Source organism: Oratosquilla oratoria, chromosome 8 (assembly GCF_046742065.1).
Source record: "Oratosquilla oratoria isolate Oo_2021 chromosome 8, ASM4674206v1, whole genome shotgun sequence".
NCBI lineage: Eukaryota > Metazoa > Arthropoda > Malacostraca > Stomatopoda > Squillidae > Oratosquilla > Oratosquilla oratoria.
The window spans coordinates 15,906,939-15,923,599 of record NC_134784.1 but is presented as its reverse complement, the minus strand read 5'-3'; the positions used below and the strand labels follow the sequence as shown (position 1 = coordinate 15,923,599).

The 16,661-nt window shown below is 38.5% G+C and overlaps 1 protein-coding gene across 1 annotated transcript; it reads left to right on the top strand.

Moving 5' to 3' along the window:
- Positions 1-78: 78 nt before the first annotated feature.
- Dysb (dystrobrevin binding protein dysbindin) lies at positions 79-16,317 on the top strand. The gene is made up of 6 exons (XM_076188931.1): positions 79-220; positions 6,411-6,561; positions 11,788-11,920; positions 12,373-12,528; positions 12,958-13,098; positions 14,260-16,317. The coding sequence occupies exons 1-6, from the start codon at positions 165-167 to the stop codon at positions 14,358-14,360; spliced, it is 738 nt and encodes a 245-aa protein (XP_076045046.1). The 5' UTR covers positions 79-164; the 3' UTR covers positions 14,361-16,317.
- Positions 16,318-16,661: the final 344 nt, after the last annotated feature.

Sequence of the window (16,661 nt, the reverse complement as noted above, 5' to 3'; positions counted from 1 at the left end):
TTAATTATAAAATTTGACTGCGTTTCATTTTTATACATATTTATGCAATACAACAACAATCAATTCCTAATTAGGGAGATCGCATTGGCCGAACATCGATTTACAGAACGAAAGAAAAATACTACAGAAATACAGTAAAACGACAAGCGTGAATTAAAGGAAAGATGTTCGAGTCATTGAGGAAAAACATACAATCTGTTCAGGATGGAATAACTGCTAGGTAAGTTCTTACTCAAAATATTACAACTAGAGATGACACCAGTAATAGTCATGGTTTGATACAAGCTTTATTTATACAAAACGTCTGAGGCTCATATTAACCCATTCGCTGTTACTACATTCTTGACATTTTGAACTGGACACCTCCAGACAACTGTATTATATGGGGGAACACAACCGCAGTGAATTAGTATCTAACTAATAGCATACAGAAAGAGAGATATGCTTACAGGGTGTCTCCAATTCTCCAATTGTCATAATTCATTTTTAAATTCGTGTATGGATTCAGCTTTACTATTTCGTCTGTAAGGGTATTCTTTCTAGGAGTTTACACATCAGTATGGAAAATTAAAAGTTACAGACGTCAGTCATTTTAAATTCCTGGAAAGTTCTAGCTTGGGCTATATCAGCTCTACCTATTCCAGGAATATGTCCATCTTTGTGGAAAACTGAATTTCTTCATAAGACATAACCTTCAGAAACACAGACTTTTTCAACCTGAGTTAATGACTTCATGGTGCCCTCCTATCCCAAATCTGTTAAATTTTTCCACCCCCTTCTGTGACATGAACACCATAGTCAAGTTCCCCCAAGCAGTAAAATTCCAGAATCACTCACAGATATTTATAACATGAAACTTACATTGTTCAGTAGCTCTTAACTTAATATAATCTTACCAACATAACCATTCCATAGAAAAAATAGACCTTCCAAATGCAAAAAAGAAAGCAGTGAAAAGAATGTTTGCATGATACTGGAAGAGAACCCCTCTATCAGTGAACCTTCAACTATGCCCAGACCAGTGCATCATTCCAGTCTCTCTCCAAAGTCTTATTTGCAAACCAGGGACTCATTTTGGTTGCTGCTCTTTGTATTCTGTTAATTTTGCTGATATTTTTCCCCTGAGTGGGGACCACACAAATACTGATGTATCAGTACAATAGATGGAAATACAAGTAAACATGTGTGGAGAACTACAAAAAACACAAAACAATAAAGATTAATACATCCCTAACCCATGATGCAGTTTGAGCAACTTCAAATCAAAATACCTTTGCCAGAACAGAATTTCCTTAAAACAAGTTCAGAACCCACAACTCTGGAAAATAGGAAAAGAGAACAAACAAAGAGGTCTGGAAAATAAAACTAGACACAGATACCACCCTCCCCTCCTTTTCAAAAAATATGTGGAAAGAGCAGTAAAGAAAATTAAAAACTCGTCGACAAAAGGCCCTGCAAGACTTCAGACATCCATCTGAAATGCCTCAATTTTGAAGCAATAATTGCCTGGACTGATAGTTCAACCATACCTGGCTGTACAACAAAGTTCCAGCTATGTGGTTAATGGTAATGTGGTAATGGACATGGAGCTGCCCAGTGTAGCCCTTACAATTTCCTTCATTCTTATGTTCTTGTCTGAGCTGATAGAAAAACTAATTTCAGAAACATAACTAATTTGCCTGTGTCTTACAAACATTACATAACAAGAAAGCATCACCAGAGAGAACAATTATAGTGGCAGTAAACATAGATGAGGTATTTAATAAATTTCTCAGATGTAATCCAGAAAAGATCACAGAGGCAGACATCCACAATAATGACAAGAAATTACAAAAAATTCAGAGCAGATGGACTGTGCAGGGTAATACTATGCAACCGAATTTCTGACTAAAGACTGGTCAATGGAGCCCCCCAAGGAGCAATATTCTCACCTATATTAATTGACATCCTACATCAGACCTATAGCATAACAAGAAAGTGCTCACATATACAATGACCTGATGATAACATAGCATAGCAACTATAGAATAGCAGTACTTGCCCTGTTGACCAAAGATGCTCCCAGAGATCTGTACCACCCATAGGGTCAAAGGCTTTCTGTGGAGGTTTGGTCCCCCCCAACTCTTGGGGTTGGGGAGGGTGGTCCCATAGCATAGATGCCACCACACCAGGACCTAGACCTATAACTGTCCCCAGGATGTAACACTTCATCCCATACTAACCAGCACATTGTGGAAGACTGACTGCATTGGATATAGTCATGCATGGCAACAGATATGAAATGGGGAAAGAGTATGACAGAAAATTTTGAAAGAGATAAAAAGATGTTTTGGAAGGAAATTAAAAGAGGAAGAGGAGGTGAATCAAGTAGAGAAGAAAAGGTGCAGATGGAGAGATGATAATGGAAGAGAAGATAGTGAGAGGAAGGTGGGCAGAATATTTTAGGGAGTTGCTAAATGTGAAGGAGGATAGGGAGGGAAAGGTAGTTGCAGTGGGAAGTGCTAAGAAAATGGGAGTGATGAGTGAGGAAAATGGAGGAGAAATAGGGAAGGATGAAGTGAAAGCAGCTGTTAAGATGATGAGAGCAGGCAAGGCACCTGGGTTGGATGGATGCCATGCAGAATGTCTGAAGAAAGGAGGTACAGTTATGGTAGACTGGCTGATGAGGTTATTTAATGTTTGTTTAACCCTTCTTAGGTTTGTTTAACCCTTCTTAGGTAAAGTGGGGTCAGACAGACCCCATGCTTTTTTGTTTTTTACCTTTAATATACTAATATATTGCATATAGATATGTTCTCCCCTATACCTTCTTGACGAGTGGAGTAGTTTAAGGGGGTGATAGGGTCATTCCTGAATCTTGCTCTATATAAGCTTTATAGAGCTTTTGGGCCCATCAGACCCCACTTTACCTGAGGTGTGAGTAGCGTGGGGTTTGTCAGACCCCACTTTACCTGAGGTTTTTTCGTATCATATAAATGTTTTATAATTTATATTTATGGGTAAATAATAATTTCTTCTTTTTTATCATTTTTTTATGACTGATATGTTGAATTTCACTTAGCTTTGTTTCAATTTTGTTTGTTTTCGATGGTGATGGTATCATTTGGAATGCATTATAATTGTGTTGACTAGGGAATCATAGTTCATTATCATTTTTTTTTTTTTTTTTTATTATCTGTTTGTCGTTATTCTGGGTAACTTTTACCTACACTGCAAAAGACCAGTGTGTCAGGAACATTCAACCCCCATCTGCAATGACTGCAATTAGATTCTTCAGTATCACAAAGTCAAAATAATTACCTCCGATTTTTTCAGATTTTATGGTTTATGAAACACATTTATTATTCATTTGTTGTGGATCTGCTTTTCCCTAAGATAGTTGGGACATTGGTCTCTACAAAATAAGGATGACTAACCACTTTCCTGTTTTCAGTCAAGTACCCTCTAAAGTCAGCAATACTTTTTTTTTTTTTTTTTTCATATAAAAAAAATATTTCTAACAATTATAGTCACTTTCAAGCATGTAAATGGAAGAAGATAAGTTGTAGTACATATGTTTTGATTTCTATGTCACTAAGTGCAGTGAAATTATATATTTTTTGGGGGGGAGGGTAAAAAAATTACCCCCGATTTTTTCAGATTTTATGTTTTTTTGAAACATTTATTATTCATTTGTTTTGGTTCTGTTTTTCCTTAAAGATAGTTGGGACATTGGTCTCTACCAAATGATGATGACCAACCACTTCACGTTTCATGTTTTCAGTCAAGTACCGGTACCCTCTTTTTCATTAAAAAATATTTCTAAAAATTATAGTCACTTTCAAGCATGTAAATAGAAGAAGATAAGTTGAAGTACATATGTTTTGATTTCTATATCACTAAATGCAGTGGAAGTATTTTTTTTTTGGGGGGGGGGTCTGTCAGACCCCGCTTTACCAAAGGCGTTTCCCCAAACAAGCTTTACCTGAGCAGAGTTAAGAGAGGGTAGAGTGCCAGAGGACTGTATAGTTTGGCTTTACAAAGGAAAGGGGGACAAGTGTGAGTGTAGTAGTTACAGAGGGATCAGCTTGTTGAGTGTAGTTGGGAAGGCTTATGGGAGGGTCTTGATTGAGAGGACTAGGAGAGGAACAGAGGGAGTAATTGGTGAGGAACAGTATGGTTTTAGGACAGGTAGGGGATGTGTAGATCAGGTTTTTGTGGTAAGACAGATATGTGAGAAAGCTATAGGAAAAGGTAAGGATGTTTTTTGGGCTTTTGTGGATCTGGAAAAGGCTTATGACAGGGTAGACAGGAAGGCACTGTGGGAGGTACTGCAGATATATGGGATAGGAGGAAAGCTGTTAAGAGCAGTCAAGAGTTTTTATGAGAGTAGTAGAGCTTGCAGGAAAGGAGAAGACAGAGAGAAATCCCTTCGGGCTGCATCAAATTTGTTCTCATACATACTTCCTCACCCCCCATCCCCCACCCACTCCCCCTCATGCATCACAGCCTCATCTATACACAACCCTTCTCCATTCACCCCTATCTTCTGTCTTCTCCCGTCCTTCCTCTACAGACATTCCTCTCTTTTGTAAAGCCCCTTTCACCCCATCCATCCATCTCATCCTAGGATGTCCCCTCATATTCACTCCTTCCACCTCCGCCTTCCACACTTCTTTTACTAATCTTTCTTAACTCATTCTTTCCATGTGTCCAAACCATCCTAATTCTCTTTCATCAACACTATCTCCCAGCTCCCTTTCCACCCCTGTTCTCCTCCTCACCTCCTCATTTCTCACTCTATCTAGCCTAGTAACCCCTATCATACTTCTCAGACATTTCATCTCAAACACATTCAGACTCCTCTCTTCCTCTCTCATGTTCCATGTTTCTGCCCCGTACATTGCTGTTGGCACAATCACTCCTTCATATAACCTCCTCTTAGCATCCATTCCCAGATGTCTTTTTCTCATTATACTTTTTAATCCACCAAGGCATTTACTCGCTTCTCTCAATCTACATTCTACCTCCACCCCCACTCCTCCATTTCCTGTCACATTCGCACCCAAGTATCTGAAACTATCCACTTCCTCCAGTAAACAAACAGACAAGTAATAAACAAATATAAAATAAATGGCAGTCATTACATCTTGCTTAGGTGTTTAAAACAAATCTTAAAGCTTCGAACTGAATTACGTTGCACTGCCTCTGCAGGAAGTTTATTCCATTCATTAACTACATGGTTGGCAAAGTTGTTTCTACCCACTTCCAAATTAAATCTATTTCCTGACAGTTTGAGAACATTATTTCTTGTTGGATTCTCATTCAGTGTGAAAATTTTGTCACTATTGATGTCAATTCCCATTAGAATCTTAAAAACATGTATCAAGTCGCCTCTGAGTATACACTTTTTTAGGGAAAACAGATTCATATGTTTTAGTCAATTTTCATACAATTTACCATTGATATTTGGGATCAGTTTTGTGGCTTGCTGTTGCACTTTTCCAATCTGTCAATGTCTTTAACGAGATTTGGTGACCATACTGAAACAGCACATTCCAAATGTGGATGAACTAACAATAAATGAGATGTGATGATGACCATGAATCAAAAAAAGATCCACTAGTTATATTAACAACCAAACCTTTGCATAAGAAAAGAACCCAGAAATCTGGAGCCTTACTTATGATATACGACTTTGAATCTTCACATGAAAGACTTGACACTGAACTTTGACAGGACCCCAAGAGGGCAGTTGATATCTGACCCATTATCATAACCCTTTGTCACTAAAGTTAAACCAGCAGCAGAAGATTCGCAACCCCATAGTACCTGAGGGTTGTTTGTCTTTACAACTCAATATTTGGGGTGCCTCATTCTGAGGATGGCCAGTCTTTACATGCTAACCCAACTTAACCGTGTTATTTACATATCCTTAATTAAATAATTGTCACTGATGGAGAGATTTATATTTACAATCTTGTTTCTGGAATTGCTGCTCTACAAGCTAATATGTGGAATATCTTATCTTTACATGGGAACTGTAGGGTTGCTGATCTGTACAATGTCCCCACCAACAAGTACTACTGTATATAGTGATGCCTTACATTTTTTGTTCTAGCTTATGCATCATATATTTATTTAGCTTTGGAATGGACATTATACATTATTATCAATTAACCCACAATTAAAGTATTGCCTTTGAAGATTTTGTTGTTGATAGTACCAGACATTATTCAGCCTTTGGTAAGACCTCATGCTACAAGGTAGTCTATCCATAAACTAAGGGCTTCTTCACCCTTATAAGAGAGGTAGCCAAGTCATAGGCATGCACCCACTTCCACTCATTCCACTCCCAACCTCTACCCTTGATTGGTAGTACACAGTCTATATTTTCCATTAATTATTTATTTATTTATTTATTTTTATAGTTTGCAGCGACTTTCAGTCAGTGAACGGAGCCAAGCACAAACTAGTGGAGCTCGTGTTGATGTAGATGCGGGTTCAGACCTTCTCAACATGTACCAGATGCAATGGGCTACCATGCATCATATGGCAGAACAAAATGCAGAAACAGCAGGGGTAAGTACATGTATAGAGAATTATATACAAATTATTTCTTCCAAGTCATCCTGTACATGTTTTTGAAAGATTGTGTGTTTGTGCATCATGTAAATTGAGGTTGAGGCAAAGGGTTTATTAGGAGTAGCATTTGCAAGAAATGTCATGGGTTAGGGAGCAATGTAGAGGTGCCACCTTAGGTATGAGAATGAATGATTGAAGAGCAAAAATAAATTTTGTTAGGTTGAAGCATCGTGGCAAGCAACACTGAGCAGTGGGTAGCAACGGTTACATAGTCATCATATAGAACATCTGAATATGAGTGACGGTGGAACACAGACATATGTATGATGCCCTTGCAATTTTGCTGTAACTTTTCTGGTGGAAAGGACACTTTACTTACCTAATCTAAAGATAAATGGGGAATACAAGTAAGGCTTGTCAGTTGTTATGCCAGTAAGTCTAGTGTCTGTTCATAAGGATGAGTTATAAATAGGCTGAGGTAAATAAGGGGTAAGTATGATGACACTGGCATCTAGTGTAAGCAAAGAAGCAGAGAGGAAGAAGTCGGAGTTGTGTGGTCATTGTAATAAATACGTAGACAGTGGTATACATTGTGACTGTTGCAAGTTTTGGGTACATTTCAAATCTGAGAATTTTTTTTTTATGCTGAGGCCAAAGTCTGAACTTGGACACCAAACCAAGTTCTGTGACACATTATGAAGTTGTGATGAAATTGTTTGTCATTTGATTAATAATTTGAGGCCTCTGAAGGAGCAAGTAGATGCTAATACACATACAATTAAGGAAAATATGACTCGGCTAGATAAATTAGAGGCCAAAAACAGATTAGATTTAGCTGATAAAGATAGTGGGAAACTGGAGATCAAAACAGCAATTGAAGAAGAAAAGGACAAGGAATTCAGGGCTAGAAATTTCTTCATAGCTGGTGTCACAGAGCCAGACACAGATGACCTGGATGTAGGTAAGCCTGGAGACCTGCAGTTTTTAAATAATCTTTTTTCAAAACATATGAAGCTGGAGAGGGGCAACTAAAACAATGAAGATACGACTAGGTGAGACTGGAAAACCAAGACTCCTCAGGGTATGTTTCGGAATGCCTGAAACTGTAGGCAGAGTGGCTAGGGCTGCACCGAACATCCAGAAGTCTGACGACCCGATGGTTAGGCAAGCACAAATCTTCAGACAGGTCAAAGGAGGAAAGGGATGAAAGAAAGAGACTACTTGCCCTGGCTGAAAAGAGAAAGAAAGAAGAAGAGGATGCCTGCCAGTAGATAATAGTCTTTAGTAAAAAGGAGGTTAGAAGAGTGCTGAAGGGGAGTACAAGGCAAAAATTATTTCGACAAAAAATACAGGTAAACGCCCAAAGAACCAGTCACACCAGATCCTCAAGTGCATTTATATAAATCTAGATGGTGTAAGTAACAAGGTTGCAGAATTAGAAGAACTGTTGCATAGGGAAAACCCAGATATTGTTTTCCTGACAGAAACTAAAACCAACCATATGTTAAGTATGAATCTCTATAATACAAACAGATATACTGTGGTGAGAAAGGATAGAAATATACAAAATTCACCAGGGGGAGGAGTAGCAATCTTGGATGGTTCTCAAGGTTATGATCAAACAAATAACTTCCTGGAGGTAAGTGACAATTTTTGGACACAGAATATATGGGAGTGGACCACCTGAGAGAGTTGGATAACCCATCAAGACTCGACATGATTTTCAGTAGGACCAATCGTGAAGTGGTGAACTTACTGCAGTAAATATAACAAAAGAAAAAATTAAAAGGTGTATAGCAAACTCGAAAGTTAGTAAAACACCAGGGCCTGATGGTTGGCATCCAAGAATCTTAAAGAAAATGAAAAGTGAGATTGTTGTTCCATTAGAAATTATTTTCAAGAAATCTATCATATCCGGAGATATCCCAAGAGAATGGAAGCTATCATTACTCCCATATTCAGAAAAGATGACAAAAAGAAACCAAATAACTACAGGCATAGGAAAAATGATGGAAACTATCATAAGAGGTGCTATCAAACATCATTTAAAAAGTAACTGTTTGATAAATGATAGCCAGCATGGACTCAGACGGAAACATTCTTACAGACTAACTTACTCAAATTCTATAACATCTCTAATTATGACAAAAGAAACAATATATACTGTTGGAGAGTATCATTCTGGAAGTAATTGTTAAACAACTTGATCACAGATACATAGCATGGGTTCAGGGAAAAGAGGAACTCTTTCACCAACATGCTGTGCTACTTGGACAATCTTATTCCCTTACCTGGGTTGCAACTTATTTTGAGGAAATGTTTAATTTTAAGACAAATATTTTTTTATTGCTTTTTTATAGTATTTCTCATACTGATTATTGAAATAACTTTTATTTTTATCTATTACCAATATTTTACTTGAAATTTTATTTTGAAGATACCATTTACGGCAAAAACAAAATAACTCGTCTTCCCTTTTTTATTGTCTTTTTCCCAACTTTAGGATCAAAAGCAAATGGAAATTACACATTTTACTCTTTTTTATATCTTATTCTACAATTGATAATTTCCAGTAAATGGGAAGCATAGTGGTGGAGAAAGCATGTTTTGTTCCAACACATCATGTCGACACCAATGTTGTAAATCCTCCTCCTCCTCACTTGAGAGAGAATAGCCATCATCAGATGAACTTGCACTCTCATCTGATGTATCCAAGCTTCTAATTGAAGCTTCATATTCATTCTCATCTTCTGAGCTCAACATCTGGGCATAATTCATAAAAAAAAAACAAGCGAATGTATGTGCGCAAAAGCAATGAGTCTGCTTCATTTGACTGATACCTTATCACTAACAAATGCATCCCAAAGCGGAAGAGACATAGCTACCAGACGTACGATTCACCGTGTATATTCATTGACTGCTGAGAATGGCCCTAATTCAACTATTATACTTGTCTGTGTCTGTTTTTGAAACATAATGTTTGGACGAGTTTACTTGCTGCACTCTGAAAAAGAAAAATTGGGTGAAGACAAGTTTACTCGTCCTTGTCGGGTAAGGGGTTAATACTGTTGACAGTGTAGATGTTAATTATCTATATTGTGAGTGTGTTGGACAGAGTACCACATGGAAGATTATTGATCAATTTACAAGCAACAGGAATTAAAGGTAAATTGCTCCAGTGAATTAAGGGTTTCCTATCAGGGAAAATGCATCAAGTATCAATCCAAGGCTCAACATCAGGATGGTTACCAGTCATGAGTGGTGTCCCTGAGGGTAGTGTGTTGGGGCCACTATCTCTTCCTGGTGTACATCAACAACTTGGTCAGCAATCTGGAGTCTTCAGTAAGCCTATTTGTGGATGATGTAAAAATCTACAACACCATTTCATTGGAAGAGGATGTCGAGGCACTGCAGAGGGATATGGAGCACCTGGATACATGGAGTGACAAGTGGCTACAAACATTTAATACAGACAAATGCAAATTGATGCAGGCGGACTAACAACTTAGGGTTCAGTACTAAACAAATTGGCACAAGATAAGGACCTAGGAATAGTGATATGGATTGACCTAAATTGTCTGCTCATGTAGCAATGGTTGCTGCCAAGGCAAACAGTCACCTTTGCATCATAAAGAGAAATTTCACCATCCTCAATAAAGAAATCATGGTGCCACTATCTTTCTTTGGTCAGGCCAATCCTCGATTATGGGGTCCAAGCATGATCTCCATACTTGGTGAAAGATATTCAGACCCTAGAGAAAGTGCAGAGGAGGGCCACCAAATTGGTATGAGAACTATCCATTCTGGAATACGCAGATAAGTGCCAGCAATTGGGGCTTCAGACCCTCCAGGATAGGAGGACAAGGGGGACCTAATACAGGTATACAAGTTGCTTCATGGCATTGACAATGTCCCCTTCACCAAGTTCTTCACCCCCAACACAAGTAACTTAAGGGGTCACTCACTTAAGTTGTCTAAACATACGCACTGGAGAATAAACATGAAAGGTAATTGGTTTGCCACGAGAAAGGTAAACTTTTGGAGCGGACTCCCAGAGAGTATAGTGACTGCACCCTCATTAGCCTCTTTTAAAACTCACAATGACAGACACATAAGACTGGTCCAATAACTGTCTAACAAGTCCCAAAGGTGGGAATCACAAGAAGAAGTTATGTGTCTTGCTTCCTCACCATTTCTCGATTAGGTGAGCTCGATTACGTAAATAAGATGAGGGTTTGGAATGAAGCAGAGTACCAGGAAATTCCCTCAAACATATCTTTCCTCCAAAAGAAAACTGTTGTTGTAAGGATCTGCAACCCCAGAATACTGTTTTTTTTTTTTTTTCTTTCTTTTGTCTGACCTTAAGCTTAACCTAACCTAACCTAACTTTAATCAAGTGAATGTCACTTGGGGTAATTCATATTTACCAGCACATTTCTGAGGTTGCCAATCTTTACAACATCCTAGCATAGTGCTTGTGGGAGGCTTTCATTGCAGAGAGGTGATACATATGTATAACACATAGTCTGGCTAAACATACAAACACTAGATTGAAGAAGAAACTAAACAGTAGAACAGCTTCCCAGTCAAAACTTTCAGTTTTAGCAACCACCTCACCGGACAACTTCCTCACCATGTCCAACAAACAACTTTACCAGAGTTAACAATGTGCTTACCTTCCCTCCAGACACAAATTATGTATTTACCTAATCGTAGTATACAGGAAAGGAGCAATGTTCATGAGGTCACACCTCCAATTCTCCAATATATATACAGTAGAAGAAATTGCAAAGCACTTGGAGGCATTTGCTATAGGTCTGTTTCCATTCCACAACAGAGAAGTGGAAGAAATAGCAATGACTGTTCAGAAAGCCAGCAAGGGATATATGCCAAGAGGCCACAGAAAAAATAGAACCTCATTTACACACAATATTAGGACATGGAGTAAGATGATAAACAATCATGAATGTACAAGTGTTGTCAGCAATAACCGAGAGTCCCAGCGTGGGAATGTGGAGGTGGGGGAGGGGGGTTCATGGCCTAGGTGGCATGGCAGGTGGTATGCAATTTCATTGCATTTTCACATTTCTCCTTGCTTTAATACAGTTTTGGGGTTTTCTGTTGGTAACATGAAAATTTGACAACCTCAAATACTAAGGAATAACTTTACATAGTGTGCCAATTGAATTCATGTTATGTACTTAGTTTCTTCACACTTTTCAGGAAGTGGATGCAGGGATTACAGCAGCAGCCAACAAGTGTGAATTACAGCATGGTCAGGTGGCTGAACTTCATACACTACTTGCTCACCTTCCCAATATTATGGCACAACTACATTCAATGTTAGCTACTATAGGTACATTTCATGAGTTGATTTTTAATTTCTGATTTTAAACATGTTTATGCCCCTAGAGATTTTTTTCTTCTTTTTTTCCTGTTTTGTATTTTCTCAAATGAATGAGGAGGAGGGAGATCATCATGTAATAAAGCAGGGGGGTAAACCAACTTTAGCTGTTTGGCCTTACTCTGGAGATACTGTGTCTTGTTGAATGGATTTTGTATATTCTATCTATATGCCATGGGCTTCCTTCCCCTTGTAAGGGAGATAGCCAAGTCAGAAGGCTACTCCCACTCCCATCCACCACCCTTGTTTCCCTTTTATCTTTGTTCCTCATGGATGAAGGATCATCTCTGTCTCCTGCCCACTTCCCGGGTCAAATGCAATGCATAAATTTTGTGTATACATATTGTAAATGTAATTCTTTGGAAAACTGTTATTAATAAGCTGATGTAAATGTTGTTTCTCAGGTTCTATGCGAGGCCTTTTTGAAGATGTAGAAGGAGGCTTGCTTGGTTTGCAGGATGTGCAGGAGGAATTAGAGCTGCAAGAGAAAACACTTGATTTGCGCCTCAACCTCGCCCTTAGAAGAGAGAAAGATAATCACAGGTTAAATGCAATAAAAGGTATGGTTTAAGTTGTTTATGTATATAAGGTATGGTTTAAGTTGTTAATGTATATATGTGGCTACCTCCTGTACAAGGAGAAGAAGTCTTGCTATATAAATAGTATTCAAAGGCCATTTCCTCCCATATGATAGGAATGGTCAGGTCAAAGTATAAATACCATTAAGCCTAGATATAGATATATATACAGGGTGACCAATGTAAGTGCAATTTCATAACTTAAACCTAGTGGAATTTTTAGAAACAATTTATATGAAAAAAAATGAGAGTGCATGTATATCATATAAAAGCTTTATTGGATCTAATAGAAAAACAGTCATGATTTTTTTTTTTTTTTTTTTTTTTTTTTTTTTTTTTTTTTCTCCCACTTATGTAGACCACCCCGTACATTGTATGCATGTATACATGTATAGATTCTCCTCCCTTTAGCCGAGTTGATGGAAGCATATAAACAAAAAGTCAAGAATCTGGAGAAGAGACAAGCCCAAGATAAATTGGAAAGAGAACAAGTGTTTCAGCAGCAGTTTCATTCAGACATGCAAGACTTCAAAGAACATGGGCACATTGCAAGTAGGTTACAGTAAATTTCAAAATTATTGGAAATATAAATAGTAAATTTTTTAATCATTGCCTTTCATGCAAAGCTGCATCTTTATTTTTGTGTGTGCATGTATTGAATTGAGAGGAGTAGTTTGTGTTTGAGATGAGGTGCCTGAGATGTATTTTTTGAATTGAGAGGAGGAGTTTGAATATGTTTGAGATGACATTCCTGAGAAGTGTGATAGGGGTTACTATGCTGGATAGAGTGAGAAACAAGGAGGTGAGGAAGAGAATAGGAGTGAAAAGGGAGTTGAGAAATAGGGTTGATGAAGAGTATTGAGATGGTTTGGACACATGGAAAGAATGTGTGAAGAAAGATTAGTGAAAGAGGTGTGGAAGGTAGAGGTAGGAGTAGTCAACATGAAGGGAGTGACCAAGGATGAGATGGATGGATGGTGTAAAAAGGGCATTGAGAAAGAAGGGATGAATGTTGAGGAAGGACAGGAGAAATCGGAAGATGGGGGTGAATGGAGAATGGTTGTGTATGGATGATGCTGTGATGTATGAAAAGGAGTGGGTGGGGGATGAGGGTGAGGGAGTGTGTGTGAAAAAATAATTTGATGCAGCCCAAAGGGATTTCTTCCCATCTCTTTTTCTGTATGAGGAGACAGAGAGGGGGGGTTGCCAATTTAATGAAGCGACCTTGCTGTGGATGTGCTGTGTCTTGCAACACTGCTTCTGACCCAGGGCAGTAGGCGAGATGCAGAGATGACCCGTCATCCAGGAGGAGCCAAGATAAGAGCGAGGGAGGGGGATAAATGGAGTTGAGTATGTGGGGATGGAATGGGTGGGAGTGGATTCTCGTGCCTATGTAAAGCGGAAAAAGCCTTTGGTATATGTATGTATTTATTGAATTAGGTTTACCTAATTAATTTGCCTTTAAATACATATGTATACCAAAGGCTTTTTTGGTATATGTATGTACCTAATTAATTTGCCTTACAGTGCCATATATTTTTGTGGATACTTACTTTTATTCAAATTTAATTTCAACTTTCTCCTCTCATATAATTCTCCTGAACTTCTTAATAAAATTCCTAGATTCAAAAGTCAAAGCTGATTTCCATATATACTCTTTATTGTGAAACATTGTGTGATTTAATTTTTTTTTTTTTTTTTTTCCCCTCCCAGAGCGAGAATCTCAGGAGGGTAATACTAGTGTGCAGCTTGAAGAAGTTGAACTTGACCAAGATACTACTGACCTAGACAAATTCTTGGATGACCCATCGTGAGGATTGTAAATACCAGCACATATATATTCTATAGAGATTTCATATGGAACATTACTGTATGAAACCTGGCTCATACTTGTTTAATGTAATAACTAAAAGATATAATTAACCTATTTTTGTAAAGGGAAATGCTTCTGCCAAACTATCATATTAGACTAATGGTATCTAATGGTTTTCCCCATTTTCCTTTATGCATTCCATTTTTTTTTTTTTTTTCACATGCATTTTGTGCCAAAATTACAAAAAATGTATTGTTTTGAATATTGCTTATATGGAAACATTGCATCAGGTCATTTTTTAGAGCTGATTATCACAGGCTTCGTGAATGTGTGCAGACTATGACATTTACTTTGTGTTTGTCATACTAGTTGTCAAGGCTCCTCGTGTTAAGGGCAGATCCAGGAGGGGAGGATCTGAAACCCTCTCAATTAGGGATTGTTGATGAATTTTTCATTTATCACGTGTTTCCTCCTTGATTTATGATTTATGTGATGATTTGGTTTTAAATCGCAAACTCTCAGGAGACTAGGATGGTGCCCCTTACAGAGGACTTTTTAGCATGGAATTCAATGAATCTATACCTTTGGTCCAACTTGTTGGTGGCAGGGTTGGAACTGCCATTGGCTCAACCTCCACCACAAGTAGCAACACTAACCCACTCAGCCAGAAATCATCAATCATCATCATAATTTGTATTACTATTGTAGTACCAGCCTCTCAGTGTGGAGGTGGGGAGTATGCAGCATCTGGCTTGAGTCCCAGCATGGGTTCTTGAGGCTAATTGAAGGTCTCTGGCAGTGTATCAAGCTTTCAACCCTCAACCCCACTCACCCATCACATTATATCGCACAAGCACTCTGTTTATCTATTTATATACCAAAGACTTCTTTCCCCATATATGGGAAATAGCCAAGTCAAAGGCACATACCCACTCCCATCCACCCTTGTTTCCCTCTTATCTTAGGTAAGATACAGGGAAATGCATATGTACTACCAGCTGATAAAAAACAGCAACTCTCCACCTGTACCATGCAATACATCCACACAAAAACACACACACACACACACAGGTCGCCAAACTCACTCTTCAAGACAACTCTAAACTCAATAATTCACCACGAACCCCCAGATATCACCCCCACAGGAAAATCCCTCTCAAGTTAGTAAGAACCACTCTGGCACACTTGCATTCAGGACACCATCCAGCTTAGTATCAACACAGAAGACACTGACCACCTCATCGTACAATGCCCCACACTAACACTTCCTAGACAACAACACAGTATTTTTTTTCCCTGAGTGATCTGTGGGCCTGTCCAGTGGCAATATCCAGTTGTCTGGGAGCCTTTGGTCTCCTGCAAAAGAGACTTGGGGGCAAGAGATTGATTGGCTGGTGATTATTTGCGATTCAATGATTCTGTTTGTGATAAACTCCCTCATCAGGAGGCTAATCCCCTTTACAGAGGACTATGTAGCATGGAATTTAATGAACCATGGCCTTGGTCCAACTTCCTGGTGAGGAGACTTAGATACAGATTATGTATACATTCCATTATATGTTAATTCAGAAGTTAAAAGCATTTTTGTAGAAGCCAGAGAGGGATTAACATAAAAGACAATGTGCAAACCCCCTTTCTGGAAATCCTGGATCTGCTCTTTGATGTATTCTCATTTGGATGTGGTAATACTGTTCTAGAAAGTGTGATTTTTCTGTGAAACAATGTCATGTTATCATCTTGATTTGTTTATAGGATGCATGTTCATGGATTTTATACATGCACACACACACACACACACACACACACACACACACACACACACACACACACAAGTGCTAAAAGACCAAGCAACTTCTGGACTAGCAAATTTTCTGGATTTAAGGGCCCTCCCATGCCCTTGTGATCTAAAGAACATTTGAGAAAACAAAAATAGATAAATAAATTAAATACATTAAAAATTGTGATTATTTAACCTATTTAATTGTAGCATGATGTTCAGCTACATAAAACTAGGGCAACATTTCCATTTTTTAATTTGAGTGTCTGCCATGACAGGCAGTGGGTTGTGTGTCAGGAACATAATTTCAGCGAGTTGACAGCTCAGTCCTGATTGAGGCTCCTGCTGTTCCACTCGCTATGGATCATTGTCCTTCACTGGGGTCTCTAGCTGATGTGGGTTTATTTTCACTCGCTGTCTGTCTCTCCCTCTCTCTGTCTTTCTGTCTCTGTCTTTCTGTCTCTCCCTCTCTCTGTCTTTCTGTCTCTCCCTCTCTCTGTCTTTCTGTCTCTCACTCTGTCTTTC

Excerpts from the sequence above, each read along its gene's own strand:
- Dysb (XM_076188931.1), top strand. The coding sequence starts at position 165 with ATGTTCGAGTCATTGAGGAAAAACATACAATCTGTTCAGGATGGAATA. Across the intron at positions 6,562-11,787 it reads AAAATGCAGAAACAGCAGGG|GAAGTGGATGCAGGGATTAC; the intron begins GTAAGTACATGT and ends CACACTTTTCAG. Across the intron at positions 11,921-12,372 it reads TTCAATGTTAGCTACTATAG|GTTCTATGCGAGGCCTTTTT; the intron begins GTACATTTCATG and ends GTTGTTTCTCAG.